This window comes from Equus asinus, chromosome X (assembly GCF_041296235.1).
Source record: "Equus asinus isolate D_3611 breed Donkey chromosome X, EquAss-T2T_v2, whole genome shotgun sequence".
In the NCBI taxonomy this organism is placed as follows: domain Eukaryota; kingdom Metazoa; phylum Chordata; class Mammalia; order Perissodactyla; family Equidae; genus Equus; species Equus asinus.
In genome coordinates, this window is record NC_091820.1 from 68,406,186 (window position 1) to 68,422,764 (window position 16,579).

The 16,579-nt window shown below is 33.4% G+C and overlaps 1 protein-coding gene across 4 annotated transcripts in view; it reads right to left on the reverse strand.

Annotated features, from left to right (window-relative positions):
- Positions 1 to 3,313: 3,313 nt before the first annotated feature.
- The window catches only part of POF1B (POF1B actin binding protein), a 75,864-nt gene continuing 62,598 nt past the window's right edge, over positions 3,314 to 16,579 (reverse strand). For 2 of the 4 annotated variants that reach the window (XM_070502921.1, XM_070502922.1), the window contains exons 14-17: positions 15,865 to 15,993; positions 14,960 to 15,042; positions 7,798 to 7,912; positions 3,314 to 5,301 (exon numbers count right to left, since the gene is read on the reverse strand). In XM_070502921.1, the coding sequence (XP_070359022.1) occupies positions 5,296 to 5,301; positions 7,798 to 7,912; positions 14,960 to 15,042; positions 15,865 to 15,993 (333 nt within the window). In that variant the 3' untranslated portion in view covers positions 3,314 to 5,295. Of the gene's footprint in view, positions 5,302 to 7,758; positions 7,913 to 14,959; positions 15,043 to 15,864; positions 15,994 to 16,579 lie in introns of those variants that run through there. The other 2 variants (XM_070502919.1, XM_070502920.1) reach the window with 1 other exon arrangement.

Genomic DNA, 16,579 nt, shown 5'->3' on the forward strand with positions numbered 1-16,579 from the left:
TAAGCAATTATGATGACTATGCCATGATTATTTCTCAAAAATGTATGTTTTTGCTAAAACCATGACAGATGCTCTAAAGGTGCCCATCTTAAGACTTGAGATTTAGTATTATAGAGAAAACTAAAAGTTCTTAACCTACTTAAGTAACACTATCCTGAGAAATGAATCTAATTATGTGCCCAGTAGACCAATATACATTCAGAAGAAAAAGTATTAAATCAAGTATTTGGGAAAGATTTCTGCAAATGAGCATAAAAATAACCTGCTATATTCAAATTAGCCAGTATTCAATAGAATTCATGTACCTAGATATATAGCTCTATTGCTTAAGACTCTTTGTCAATTGGGTTAATTATTCTTTAATGATCAGTAACAGAAAAAGAAGAAATCTATTAACCGTTACATATTAGACCAGTGCTTTTTAAGCTTTAGTGTCTATAGAGTTCACCTAGGGATCTTGTTAAAATACATATTCTGATTCAGTTGGTGTGGGGTGGAGCCTACAACTGCATTCTTAGCAAGCTCTCATGTTACCATCATAGGAGTAATAAGGTGTTAGACCAAAGCCCCCAGTGTAATTCTGGTGCACTTTGGCAACTTTGCTTAAACAGATAGCTATGGGTGAATGGGTAGAGGCAGTCTGTATTGAGGACATGGCATTTGAGCTGAGGCATGAGTGGCAAGAAGGAACCACTCATATGAAGATCTTGTGGAAGAGCATTCATGGCAGAGAAACATGCAGATGCAAATAACCTGAGATAGGACAAGCTTTGCCTAGACCATGGTGAGTGGGGACTGATAAGAGAGAAGACCTGAGAGAAATTGAAATGGGAAGACATCAGAGGGTTTTAAGGAAGGGAGTAATGTAATATTTACATTTTGAAGATCACTCTGGAGGCTGTCTGAGGAATGTATTGTGGGGGAGCCAAGGGAAGTAGGGAGCTGTGTGAAAAGGTTATTCCAGTTGTCCATGGTTACAGTGGAGCTGGAGAAAAGTAGATAAATTTTCTTTCTCTTACTTATAAATTGGATCCAGAAAACCTCAGCCAAGATAGAACAGATAAGAATTCAGCCCATGTTACAAACAAAAGATTGTCTTAAAAACGGATTTTCTCAGCACAGGCTTGCCTTATATGACAAAACATAGTTCACCTAAAAATGCAGGTCAAAGTACGTACACAAGAAGAAGTAATTTGGGAATTACTAAAAAAGCATTTTTCCAGAACAGTTCAGGGCCATTATGTGGAGATGGATTTGTATGATTGCCACCTCTAAATGGCCTGTACCATGATGGAGAGGGAAGTATTTGGAATTCTTACTCAGAGTTCTCAAATTGAACTCGTGTATCATTCAGGACAACCATGAGTTTGAACCTTGAGCTCTTAAAGATATGTATGATAGATACATAACTTTTATTGCAGAAAATTTTCAACCACATACAGAAATAGAAGAATATAGTGAACCCCTATATAGCCATAACCCAGCTTCAACAATGGTCACTCCGTGACCAATTTTGTTTCATTTATATTCTTCACTGCTCCCTTCACCCACCTGCCCTTGATTGGTTTATTTGGAAGCCCCCTTCTTCCACTGGTTTAATTTGAAGTAAATCCCAGACGTCTTTTTATGAATTTTTGAAGGAAGATACAGCACAGTTCTTAATCTTAAATATCCCTCCTTCCAGGAAAAAAACAACTTGACTCCCGTGAAGGCAGAGGAACAAAAAAATCCTTTTGTTCACATCTTTCTGTTTCTCCTTGTGAAAATCAAGAAAAAAGTGGCTAGACTTGGAATTCTATCCAATAAGGTTTTTAAGACTAGTAAGGGTCCATTTAGAGAAAATACAGAACTAGATTAGAACCCTAGAATATCATTGGATAGGAGAATCCTCCTAACTTTGTTTAGCTCCACCCTGTCCTTCCAAAAGAATTAGCTTGTGTATTTGATAGGTGGTTTAGAAAGGTTTCTAAGAACCTTGAATTCTAGATAAGAACTGGCTACTGTTAGTGGCAATCTGGAGGCCCCACAGAAGAAACTGAATTTGTAGGGTCAAGCCTCTAGCACTAGATAGCCCAAACTAAAAATGATTTCAACTGCTTTGTTAGAGTTACTATGCCTTTCTCTTTGAGCATTACCCAAGTAACTATTCCAAAGGGAACTCTGCTACATTTTTGAATCCAGACCAGTTGGCATTATTGAAACTATCCCATTTAACCCATAATGTAAGTCTCAGTCACCTCCCATATGACTCCAAAACTCTGTTAATCCTAGATCCGAACACCACCTACCCATCATAAAATGCCTGGCTCATCAACCCCTAAAGGGGAGTACCTCAAAAAGTCTATGTATTCTCCCATTTTGAGAAATTGGTCTGGTTTGTTGTATCTTGGCACACATGAGCTAGGAGTATTCAACATAAATGATTTATGGAACATAAACTTTAATAATTATTTTAATGTAATGGGATCAGAAACCAAACCTAAAGACCCTGGACTTAGCATCTCATCTACAAAAGACCAATCCAAGGAGATTACCAAGACTGCCTGGCTATTATGTAATTATGTCATAACAATTCCAGTGTTCCTTTGAAGACTCAAAAGTACTATGTCCTATTTTGTCACTAAATATTAAAAGTTTTATTAAGAGAGATGTAATTGTTATTACATTCTTCATTTTTTAAAATTATATTTACTATTTTATCCTAGGATGAGCATGAAATGCTTTGTATTTTTTTATTGGACAAAAAGTACTATGGTAATCCAATAAATTTAGTGATGGTGTGTGGTGGGGGAGTGGTACCTTGTAGGGAAGTCTTTTCACATCTTATTATTTACTTTTCAAAAGAATTATGTCTACATGTCATCTTTGTAGATTACAATAATGAGAACAAAGTGAGAATGGCTTTTTGTTAAGGTGATCTAAATTGGGTGGTGAGATGCAATTTTTCAAGCTTTACTTTGTTCCTTTTGTACTGTTTATGTTAAGAAAAAGTGTTACAATTAAAGCACCATTATAAGGATGGGAAGAACGCTTTATGGAATCAGGTTTGAAACAAGTGAGTAAAGAACTTAGAAGACTAGGTTTGTAAGCAAAGAAATTTTCATTTAAAGCAAAAACCTGACGTAACCTGAGGTCCAACTACGTTAAAGTGTTGTCTATAGTATTCCACATTAGGAAGTTGGTTTTTTTAAATTAGTGCTTGTTAACTCTAACATAAGCATTCACATGATGATAACTTCCTGACAAAAATATACAGCTAAGGTAAAAATCCATCCTGCATATTTCCTATTAAGACTTCCACAAAGACCATACAGATACTTCACATATTTTATTTAGACACTTAAATTACTTTGCATGTCACTGCACAGTCTCTATTTTATTCAGCATCTAAAGTGAAACATATTGGAATAGAAATTAGATAAACAGGCATTCCTCACCTGACAATATCTTTGCAATTTTCAGAGAGAAGCTGTGTGAAACTTGTGAGAGGGAAAAACATCACTACTATTTCTATTGGTCTTAATCACAAATTCGAAAAAAAAAATACACTCATTTCCATTTGTTAACTATAATCACTTTGTTATGACCCCCATTCACTCAGTATGCATGGATCAAGTGAGCCAATGAAGTGCTGACTTCTTAACTGCCCCCAATTTTGGACATTTATTTTTATTTAAGAGTATTTTGGGGAAAATCACACATTCTAATTTTCAAACAGATAGGGTGGCAGTTTTCTATTAGGCTACTAAAAACTTCCATTCATATCTTACGTAATGGGTAGATAACATGGCATGATTTTGTTACAGTCACATACATGAGTAGTTAGCAGAGGAGAAAGTGCCCTGTTCCTACACCAAGGGAAAAAATGTAAGGACTATACAGCTCATGAAGAATATTAACATTTTCTATCACAAAATATTGATGAAAGTGAAAACGTATCAGCCCACATCAGAGCTTAACATTTTAGTCAAAGTATTAAGATAAGAAAAACGCTTTTAGCTTCATATCCAGACTTATTTGATTATTTATAGGAGAGCATTAAAAGCATTTTTCTCCTCATTTATGGTTTGATTTAGTGTAGTGCCTCATCTGTTCCTATCTTAACAGTTTCTTGGTATAATGAATAATTATTAGAATATAATTACAAAGCATGACAGAATTCTATATAGATATTTGCAGAGATATTTCAGTGCAAAACCTCATTCACATGTCACCCAAATATATTTGTTGCCTTAATCTATACTGTGTAAAATTCAAACATTTTGATTTTTACTTAATTCTTAACTTTAACCAGAGGGGTTGAAATTAAGACATTTCCTTCTTATCTACTATAGTATTTAGAAAATACTTGTGTTCACTTTGTAACGTCATTAGAACCCAATTAATCAACCATCTTCTAAGTAAATAAAATACTCTAAAATTTCTTTCTCCCAAGTAGGATATAGATATCGAGTATTTGTTGTTGCTATTTTTATTCCCTAAGCCTTATGCAATATTTCAATGTTATGTTTTGTATACCGCTATAAAAAAAGCCCACCTTCCTTCCACCCACTACTACAATATAGTGTTATATGTTTCTAAGGAAATGAGTGGGCTCATTTGGGGATGATATGCTTTGAAAGAACAGATTTTCCAAGCCACTGATATGTCCTTAGAACTATAATAGCATAATGTACACTATAGTGGATTTAGTTATTTAAAAACATATTATCCCACTTCTCTGCTAAATGAAATTAACCATCACCTTTGATTTAGTTATGTCTCCAAGAGTTATAAATAGCATGCAATAAAGCATCTATTTTAGTCACAAGGTTTAGTGTGAGAAAAGCAAATATATGCTTTTATATTTTATATACCTATGTACCATGCACTAGTTAAACTGTCTTTTTTTTAAATTCAATAGTCTTCCGCCTCTTTTTGTGGTTAAAAACAGTAGCTGAATTGCACATCTAATATAAGAGAAAATATTCTAATTGAATAACTTGTAAAATCTCTACCCCAACAAATTAATTCAGTGTCTAAGAAGCACTCTATTGAAAAGTAGTGGATTATGTCCTACAGTGTCTGCAATTGAAGTTTAAACAAACCGTCTGTTGCTATATTGAATACCAAAATGTGATGGAAAGGATTCAGGCCTCATAAATGGCTGGAGGAACTGTCATCTGCAGAACTCATTCATTCCATTATATTTGCTGGGTCGTAGCATGGTTCAAAATTTTGATTGGCCTTTAGTTGTGGAAAAATAACAAAGTACTAATGCAGACACATAAAAACTCCTTTTAGGTGGAGATTCATTCATGGCTAGAAAAGAAAAAAAAGTTTATAATTGGTTCATTATTTAAGACGTTGTATGCACACAGTTGTGAAAAATGGTTTAAATTGATATATATAAAACCAAAGGAAATGTACTGCACTTTTGTGGTACTCTTTTATATGTATATTCAATGAAAAGTTGTTTATCTGACTTTAGTCAAGGTATATGTTTCAAATGATTTTTAGCAGGAAAGAGGGAGGATTGAGTGGATTTCCTCCTTGGTGTCATATTTAGAGGTTCAATATGTCCAAACGTCTCTAAATATTTATTAACATAGATGTATCATCTGTGAACATACTTAAATATATTTTGAATTTGCTATCAGTATCTAGTCCCTTCAGATACCAGGTTTGATTTTTGTTGCTGCCCATTTGCAACTGAGAGAGAAGTAATGACTACTATTCTGTAGACCTTTTAGTTGGCAGGTCCTCACATTGATGCCACCTCTGGGGCACATGTGATTAGTAGCAGCAGTTGCTTCTCAGTCTTAAAGTTGAGCATCAAATCATTTCTGAAGGACAAATTTTAAATCATATGTTGACTTTCCTTTGCTGCTCATTTGGTTCTTGGGCCATCAAGTACCTTTTATGAGTTAATAATTAGTAGTAAGTAATTCTCAACTAATTAATGACCTAATAAACACAACATATGTCAAAGCTGAAATTATTTTGGGATTATTAAATGTTGGTCCCTTTCATTGATGATAGACAACCATTTATACAAGATTGATGGCTTGATTGTTGTTAGAGAAGGGCGTCAGAGCTAAAAACTTCCTAATTTTTTTTGTTTACTCAAATATTTGAGCTTGTTCGACCAAAAGATAATTTTTAAAATGAATTATTTAACAGATTAATTTTATTAGCTATACATGTGCAGTATTTTATTAACTATAAATCTGCAATTTTAAAAGTTCTTCAGAAGGTTCTGCAGAATAATTGACATTTGTATATTTATCTATTGTTCATCACAGTATACTTAAGCATTTTAAGACTTTTACTGAAGTATAATAAACATATAGAAAAAGTGCACATATAAGTATACAGCTAAATGAATTTTCCAAACTGAACACGCATATGCAACCATCACCCAGATGAAGAAACATCACATTATTAGTACCCTATAGTCCTCCTTATGCTCCCTGTCAATCAGTACCCACCCTCAAGAATAACCACTTCCTGACTTTAATAATTGTAGATTAGTTTTACCTGCTTTTAGTACCTAAGCAGTTTTTAACATAACAAAACAAAGCTGTCATTTTCACAGTGTTAAAGTCAGATTCTGTGTGGTTTTGGAGCTGAGATTCTCAACCTTTTTTCTGTCCATTGCACCTGAAGGATATCATAGTTCACATCACTATCAATGGCTTACTATTAGAATCTCTTGGCAGTAGTGTAGGAGTGTATAATTAGGAAGAAAAAAACCCCAAGGCCATTCTGTTGTGTTAGCAGGGTTTCTCAACCTTGATGCTAATAACATTTTGGGCTGGATAATTCTTTGTTGTGGGGAACTATCCTGCACATTGTAAGATATTTAGTAGCATCCCTGGCCTTTACCCACCAGATGCCAATAGTACCTATCTGCCCGCTGTGAAAACCAAAAATGTCTCCAGACATTGCTAAATGTCCCTTAGGGGGAAAAATTGCCCTGGGTAGAGAACCACTGTGCTAGGGAAATATATATCCCCTGTTTTAACGTTTACCACTTTAAAAGTTAATAGGTCAATAATTAAAAGTTTTAGGAATGTAGCTTTCAGTCCTTTATAAGAAGAGAGTTTTATTAATCAGCCCATTGCTAATTACAATTAACAATGTATTGGGCTACTTAAAAAGATGCTAAGGCCCGTGTCACTGGTTATCTTGGAGGATGTTGTAGAAGATAGATATTAGAGTACATGACCTTTAAAGTGCTCTTCAGCCTCATTATAACTGTGGGATTTAAAGCTGGAGGATCTTACAATCTAGTGAGAAAGACAGACACAGCTCCTCTCTTTCAAAATCCTAAAAATTTATAATCTACAGTAATAAATACCACATTCAAGATTGCGAGACAAATTCTATTAAAACATGCCTCCTCTTCATCCTCCATTCCCCTCCATAATTGTCTATAACATTTTCTACCTGCTTTAGAAAAAATGAGTTTTTTTGAAATTGGAATGGAATCGGTTCAATAATTCCTAAGATATGCAAGGAAATAAAATTAGTATATTGCCAATGTTAATCATCTTCTTCTTTGGAGTAAAACTCATGCTAATTTATTATAGTTTACATAATCAATTATATTGCCCTATGTATGAAGAATTCCAAAGTTTCTTAATTCCTAGTATATTTCAGCAAGGGAAGCATGGAATAGTCTTAAAAGGAAAAAATAAACTCTAAGATTTTAGTTCATTTTGATATTTTACCACAATTTTTGAAGGCTGTCATATAGAAAATATATGTAAATTTGTAGTCCTAGAAGGACTAGAAATGCACAAGTGAACTTACACGAGTCCATTTGTCTTCTGTTTTCTCAATCACAATAGTCTGTGTGTCACTACCTGGTGGTATATATTCATAGTCATCATACAGGAGGCCTAGGATTGGATATTGTGTCCTGTACCTATACAGAAAAAAAGTTAGTTACAAGCTGTACAAGAAAATAACTTTTATTCTTTTTTAGTCACTCTTAGTTTGATTCTCCTTATTAAGCTAACTTGGCTCTGAATGACTTTTAACTCTTTCTAAAAAGAAAATCCCCTCTCAATGTGCAAAGATTTACTACTATTATTTTCAAGAGAGCAAGAGGGAGGTACTTCTGCTCTGGCAATGATGGACCACTGGCAGCACAAGACAGTGATCCCAGAGAAGGGAAGCAAATGACATAAGCTCTACAAGTGCCTAGCTCACTCCATGGAGATTTTCTTGGTCACAGGATAGGGAAATGAAAGCCAAAACAGATCCCAGCAGTCTTACCAAGTTGAGGTGACAGAATTTTGAGTAAAGGTATGCCAGTGCAGCCAGAATTTGTGGGGCAGAATACCAGACAGAAGAGAGCTACATAGATGGAGAGATGTCAGGAGACCTGCGGAGAGTTCCCCACAAGTCTTTGGGTGAGTACTGCTCAGTGTATGCATGTGAAAAAGTTACCGAGGCTGAGGAAAGAACCACTGGTAAGGAGCAATCTGGAAATCCCTGGAGCTCACATGGTGAAGGGAATAGTGTGTATTCCACTATAAAGAGTGGAAAGACTGCCCAATACAGGAGGCATCAGGCAGAGACTACTGAAGAGTATTGCCTTAGTAATGGGATGAAATTAGTTCTAGACTGCAGGTTGTTCTAACAGAGTTTAAAAGCAAGACATCTAAGTATTAAACTGTTTCCAAGTAGCTTAACTTAACTTCATGTCAGAACAAAACCCCAAAGTACTTAAGAGTAATACCAAAAAAAAATCCAGAACTCAAGTATGTAAAATCACAATATGTGGCATTCAATAAAAAATTAGTAGGCATGCAATGAAGCAAGAAGATATGACTAATAATGAAGACAAAAATAAATTAGTAGAAACAGATCAAGAAATTACAGAATAAAAAAAGTAGGCAAGGGTGCATCTATTAGAAATATAAAAATTATATAAAATCTATACTCAAGAAGGTAGAGGAAAGCATGAACTTGATGAGAACAGTGGAGTATATAACGATCTACATTTGACTTCTAAAGATGAAAATTATATTGTATGGGATTAACAACAGATTAGGCACTTCTGAAGAAGATGCTATTAAATTTGAAGACATCAAGAGAAATTATCCAAAATAAAGCACAAGACTGAAATAAATGTACAGAGTATGAGTTAGCGATAGAAAATATCAGGTGCCCTCATGTAGGTGTAATTGAAGTCTTACAGGATTGGCAGGAGACAAAAAATAATTGAAGAACTAATGACTAAACTGTTTCCAAATTTGATGAAAACTATAAACACAGAGATCCAAGAAGCTCAGTGAACCTCAAGGAAAAGAAAGATGAAGAAAAACAGAGGCAAACCATTATCAAATTGCTAAAAACCAGTGATAAAGAATCTTACAAACAGCCAGAGAAAAAGGAACATTACTTAAGGAGGAAAAAATCATGAGATTAACAGCAAACTTCTTATCAGAAGACAGTGGAATGACATCTTTAAAGTACTGAAAGAAAAAAACTATCAACTTAATATTCTATACACAGTAAAAATAGCTTTGAATAATGAAGGCAAAATTAAGACTGTTTTCAGACATAAAAAGTCAAGAGAAGTCTTCACCAGCAAAGCAGTAGGACAAGAAATGTTAAAGTCCTTCAGGAAGAGGGAAAATGATATCAGATGGAAATTTGGATCTAAGTAAAAGAAAAAATAGTACCAGGAATTATAAATATGTGTGTAAATTTAAAACATTGTTTTTCTTATTGTCAATATTTCTTTAAAAAATTATTGATTATTGACAGCAAAATAATAATGTATTTGGGGGTTTATAATATATGTAAAAGTAAATATATATGACAAAAATAGCAAAAAGATCATGAAGGGGAAATGGAAGTATACTATCATAAAGTTTGTATGCTACATGTGATGAAGTATAATATTACTTGAAGGTAGACTGGATAAGAAAGAAGAATACTGTAAGCCTTATAGCAATCATAAAGAAGGAATATACCTAATAAGCTAATAAAATAGATAAAATGCAATAATGAAAAATGATCAATTAATCTAAAAGGAAAAAAGAAAAGAGGAAAAGGAGAACAAAGACAATATGGGACAAAGAGAAAACAAATAGCAAGCTGTTAAATTTAAACTCAACCATGTAGATAATCACATTAAATACAACTGGTCTAAACACTCCAATTAAAAGGCAAAGATTGTTACACTGGATAAAAACACAAGTCCCAACTATATATGCTATTTATTTAAAAAACAACTTTAGATATAAATTAATAGATTAAACTAAAAGAATGGAAACCAATATGTCATCCAATCTGTAATCAAAAGACAGCTAGAGTACTTATATTAATATCAGATGAAGTAACCTTTGGAATATTAAGCATTTGTAGAGATAAAATGGATCATTTAAATGATAAAAGAGTCAACTCATTAACAAGATGTAACAATCCTTAGTGTTTATTCATCAATAGAACATGACAGTCCTATATGTTCATGCACCTCCTATCAGAAATTCAAAATACATGAAGCAAAATAACTGATAGAATGAAAGAAGAAATAAACAAACTCACAATTATAGTTGGAGATTTTGGCATGCCTTCCAAGATAATTGATATTATAAGTAGACAGAAAATCAGTAAAGATATAGAAGACATGAACAACATTACTAACCAAATTGAGCTAAATGACATTTATAAAATGCTACACCCATCAGCAACAGAATTCACATATTTTTTAAGGCACATGGAACATTTACAAAGAGAGCCCATATTCTGGGCCACAAAACAAGTCTCAATAAATTTAAAAACATTATAATCAATACAAAGTATGTTCTCTGACCATAATGGCAATAAATTAGGAATCAATAACATATGTAGAAAAATCTCTGAGATTTGGAAACTAGAAAATACAATTCTAAATAATGCATGGATCAAAGAACAAATGAAAAGGGAAATTAAAAAATATTTTGAACTGAATGCAAAATGAAAACACAACTTATCAAATTTGAGGGATGCAGCTAAAGCAGGGCTTAAGTGGAAATTTATAGCTTTAAAAGCTTGTATTAAAAATGGTCTAAAATCAATGACCTGTGTTTCCAGGTTAGAAATTAGGAAAAAAGAGAAAATTAACTGGAAAATAAACATAAGAAAGAAAGATGAGAGAAGAAATCAATGAAATGGAAAATAGTAGAGAAAAAGCAAAGCAAAAACTGGTTCCTCAAGAATATCACTAAAATTGATATAGCTCTAACCAGACTGATTAGCAAAGAAAGAACATACAATTTACTAATATCAAGAAAGAGAAGATATCACCTCACACTTGTAGAATGGCTATTATCAAAAAGACAAGAAATAACAAATGTTGGTGAGGATGTGCAGAAAAGGGAACTCTTGTGCACTGTGGGTAGGAATGTAAAGTGGTGCAGTCACTATGGAAAACAGTATGGAGGTTCCTCAAAAAATTAAAAATAGGAGATCCATTTCTGAGTGTTTATCAGAAAGAAATGAAAACACTAACTCGAAAAGGTATCAGCAACCCTATATTCACTGCAACATTATTTACAGTAGGCAACACATGAAAACAACCTAAGTGTCCATCAGTGTATGAATGGATAAAGAAAACGAATGTGTTTTATACACACACACACACACACACACACGTATATATACACATACACACACACACTCTCACCCAATGGAATATTATTCAGCCATAAAAATGAAGGAAATCTGCCATTTGCAACAACATGGATGGACCTTGAGGGCATTATGCAAAGTGAAATAATTCAGACAGAGAAAGACAAATGCCATATGATCTCACTTAAATGTGAAATTGAAAACAAAAACTCATATATACAGAGAATAGATGGCTAGTTGTCAGAGGTGGGGGCTAGGGGGTGGAAAAAATGGGTGAAGGTGGTCAAAAGGTACAAATTTCTCGTTATAAAATAAATAAGTCTAGGGGATATATTGTACAGCATGGTGACTATAGTTAATAATTACTCTATTATATTTGAAAGTTGCTAAATGAGTAAATCTTAAAAGTTCTTGGGGCTAGCCCTGTGGCATAGTGGTTAAGTTTGCATGCTCTAATTTGGTGGCCTGGGGTTTGCAGGTTCAGATCCCAGGCACAGACCTATGCACTGCTCATCAAGCCATGCTGTGGCGTCATCCCATATACGAAATAGAGGAAGATGGGCACCAATGTTAGCTGAAGGCTAATCTTCCTCAGCAAAAAGAAGAAGATTGGTAACAGATCTTAGCTCAGGGCCAATCTTCCTCACCACTACCAACAACAACAAAAATTTCTTATCACAAGGAAAAAATTTGTAACTGTATAGTGATGGATGCTAACTAGACTTACCGTGGTGATCATCTCACAGTATATACATATATCAAATCATTACATTGTACACTTGAAACTAATATAATGTTATATGTCAATTATATCTCAATAAAAAAATTTAAAAGAGATTCTTTGTTTTGAAAGCATAAAAAAAAGCCCTTGTGTTGAAATCGTAATAAAGGAATATTATGACAATTTTATGCCAAAAAACTCAACAATTTAGATGAAATGCACAAATTCCTTGAGAGACACAAACTATAAGACAGGAATATCCACTCTTGCCACTTCCATTTCACATTGTACTGGAGGTTTTGGAGGAATTAGACAATGAAAATAAATAAACTGGATCCAAATTGGAAATGAAGTAAAAAACTATCTCTATTTGAAAATGACATGATCTTGTATATAGAAATTTTTAAGTAATCCAATAAAACCATTAGAACTAATAAATGAGCTCAGCAAGGTTAAAGAATACAAAATCAATACACAAAAATCAATTTTAACCCTATACACTTGCAATGAGCAATCTGAAAATAAAATTAAGGAAGCAATTCTATTTACAATAACATCAAAAGAATATAATACTTAGAAACAAATTCTAAAAAAGAAATGTAAGACTTGTGCAATGAAAACTACAAAGTACTGCTTTAAAAAATTAAAGAGGATCTGCATGGAAAAGGATCACATGCTCATGGATTAGAAGACAATATTGCTAATATGGCAATAATACCCAAAGTTTTCTACATATTCCAAAAATTCCTACAAAGATCTCAATAGGATTTTTTATAGAAATTCATAAACTCATGCTAAAAGTCATATGGAAAAGCAAAGGACCAAAAATCGCCAAGGCAGTCTTGGAAAGAAGAACAGTTTGAAGACTCACTCCTTATTTCAAAACTTAACAAAAAAGCTACAGTAATCAAGACAGTGTGGTACTGGCATAAAGACAGACAAATAGATCAATGGAGTAAAATTGAAAGTCTATAAATTTATCCTTACATTTATGGTCGTTTGATTATCAACAAGGATCCCAAGTCAATTTAATCGGGGAAAGAATAGTATATTACACAAATGATGCTAGGACAATTGGATATCCCTATGCACAAGAATGAACTCGGAACCCTACTTCACACTATATAAAAATTAACTCAAAATGGATCATAGATCTACACGTAATAGATAAAATTATAAAACTCTTGAAAGAAAACATAGGTGTAAGTCTTCACGATCTTGAATTAGGTAATGGTTTCTTACATATGATACCAAAAGCACAAGTAAGAAAAGAAAAAATAAATGCATTGGATTTCCTCAAAATTAAAAACTTGTGCTGCAAATGATACTAGCAAGATAGTGAAAAGGCAACCCATGAGATGGAAGAAAACGTTTGCAAGTCATATCTGTGATAAGGGACTTGTATCCAGAATATGTAAATATCTCTTGCAATTCAAGAATAAAAGAAAATAATCCAATTTAAAAATGGAGAATTTGAATAGTTATTTCTCCAAAGAAGGTATACAAATGGCCAATAAGCTCAAGAATAAATACTAATCAACATTAATTATTAGAGAAATACAAATCAAAACCACAATGAGATACCACTTCCCACCCCTTAGGGTGGCTATAATCCAAGAGATGGGCAATAACAAGTGTTGCGGAGGATGGAAAGAAGTTGGAACCCTCATACACTGCTGGTGGGAATGTAAAATGGTGCAGCTTCTTTGGAAAACAGTTCAAAAACACTTTTTGAAAACTTTTAACAAAAAGTTACACATACAGTTACCATGTGACCCAGCAATTCCACTCCAAGGTATAACCTCAAAAGAAATGAACACATATGTCCACACAAATTTGTACACAGATATTCACAATAGCAGTATGCATAATAGCCAAAAATTGAAAACAGCCTAAATGTCCATCAATTAATGAATGGATGAATAAAATGTTGTATATCCATAAAATGGAATATTATTTAGTAAGAAAAAGCAGTGAAGTACTGACACATGCTGAAACATAGAAACATGGATGAATCTTGAAATCATGCAAAGTGAAAGAATCCAGTCACAAAAGACCACATTATGTATTATTACATGTATATGAAATAAATAATCTAGACTTTTGCTGGAGCTATTCATAAAGAGTCACTTTCTATTTGGTTTTGCTAAATTTCTAGGATGTAAACTGTAGTCACGCTGCTACTGTGAGGGGAGATCCTGCCTAAGAATGACATCTATAGCAGAACCAAGAGATAGAGAAAGACAGATTTCTGAAGACATATTTTGAGCACACAAATGCATCTGGACACTGAGTGATCCCAATTAAGTGAATTAACTAATTCCCAGTCAGTTGGGTTTCTAGCATGTGCAACTGAAAGAGTCCTGACTAACATGGTTGATTAAACAACTGATTATTTGCTTTGCACTTTCATTGTATTTAATATATTGTAAATACAGGAAAGGTCTGCTACAGAATTTTATTGACCATAGTAGCTATGTCTTTTTGTGAATATTCATTCTTCAATAGAATTATGGGCCTGCAGAAAACACCAAACTTTGTCTAGGGGTATATATATCAATTAAACATGCTGTAACTTGTATAATAACCAAAGTCATATTCAAATTTCATTTAAAAATACATTACTTTTTAGTGGTAATAGTAGTCCTTCCACCACTGGAGTGTTGGTTATGAGATGAATATATTTCTTGTCTCAACTTCGACAGTTCCTTACAAATAAAAGACAATATAATCATTTGAAATCAGTAGAAACATTAGGTAAGAAGTATGTTCGATCATTTAACAAGGCTACTAAGAATAATTACCTTTTTCTTTTCTTTTTAGCCTTGAAATAAGAATGTTCTAATCCCACTTGTTGAATACCATATATTCTTGCTTCATGGTACCTAATAAGTTACATTATATGACTGTGCAGGAATCCACTAACTGGTATAGGATTTCTATATTTGAGGGATAACATGAGATTGAATGGGCATGGCTCTCAAGATGAAGATATGAAAGATTTTGTTCTAAAATGCTTAAAAGTATAGCCATTAGCAGAAAAGTATTGAAACTTCAATATGGAAGCAGGTATTATTTCCTTGCAGGTTACCACAAGTACCATTTGTTCAATAACAGCAATACAATGTTAACCACCATTTTTGGTGGTTCTTTCCTTCGGTACCTATTTTATAAGATCTTGGGCTACATGCTACAGGTAGAGAGGACTATAACACAGCCTCTTGCTGAAGCAGCTAATAATCTAGTAAGGAGCTCACAGTCTTATTGAGAGTTTCACTCCTAATGAAGTATAAAATCAGTCTTAAAAATATTAAATGCACAATAGAACTTATTTTTTGCTTCAATTCTAGCTTTCATTTGAATTATTTCTCCTGAAATATGAATATTTTACTTTTTCCCCAGGCACTTATATTCTACTTCTTGAATAAAGTGAGTCCTGGAAATGTGTCTTTTTCTAGTTCATAGGAAGCATTTGTCCTACAGGACTGAGTTGTATTGTTCCTCTCCACCCCTACTCCTTCCTTTCTTACCTCTGACTGACGCTTTATAAGAGCATCCTTCTCTTCCAGCAAGCTTGTCAGTTCATGAAGCTTGAACTGGAAGTCACTGAAACTTCCTTCTCTTCTTGAAACATCTTTTTGGTACTGATTTAATTGAGTCTAAGTATTTAAAAAGAAATAAGAATTTCTCATTTACAAAATGAGTAACTGAGTTCCAGAGAGGTGAAGTGACATAAAGTCATACAGCTAGTTATGAAATGAAGAGCAAAATACTAATAGTTATAAACATTTATAGAGTTTTATGAATGTAAAATATAATTGAAATGCCAATTAGGAATTTCTCATTTTTTTTAAAAGTGCCTTTACTATTTATTTAGGGCTTGGCATTACCTAAGTAACAGTCCTAGGCCACAAGAATTAAAATAAAGCTAAGAAAACAGGCACTTTAGACTCCTTCAAATACTAATTAAGGAAAACTTAATAATAGTAACTAATATTTTATCGAGATTTGCAGTTCACAAAATATTCCTCCTGCATGGCTTATCTCAGTCCTCACAGCAGCCCTGTGAAAAAAGTATTATAATCCTTATTTACAAAACAGGTAAATGAAATCCAGAGAGGTCAAATAACACAAAGTCACACAGCTAATAAACAACATAGTTGCAACTCCAAAACAGGTCTTCTGACTCCAATTTCTGTCCGTTTTCCTCTTTACTGCATTATGTGTGCATAGATGACTGTTGGG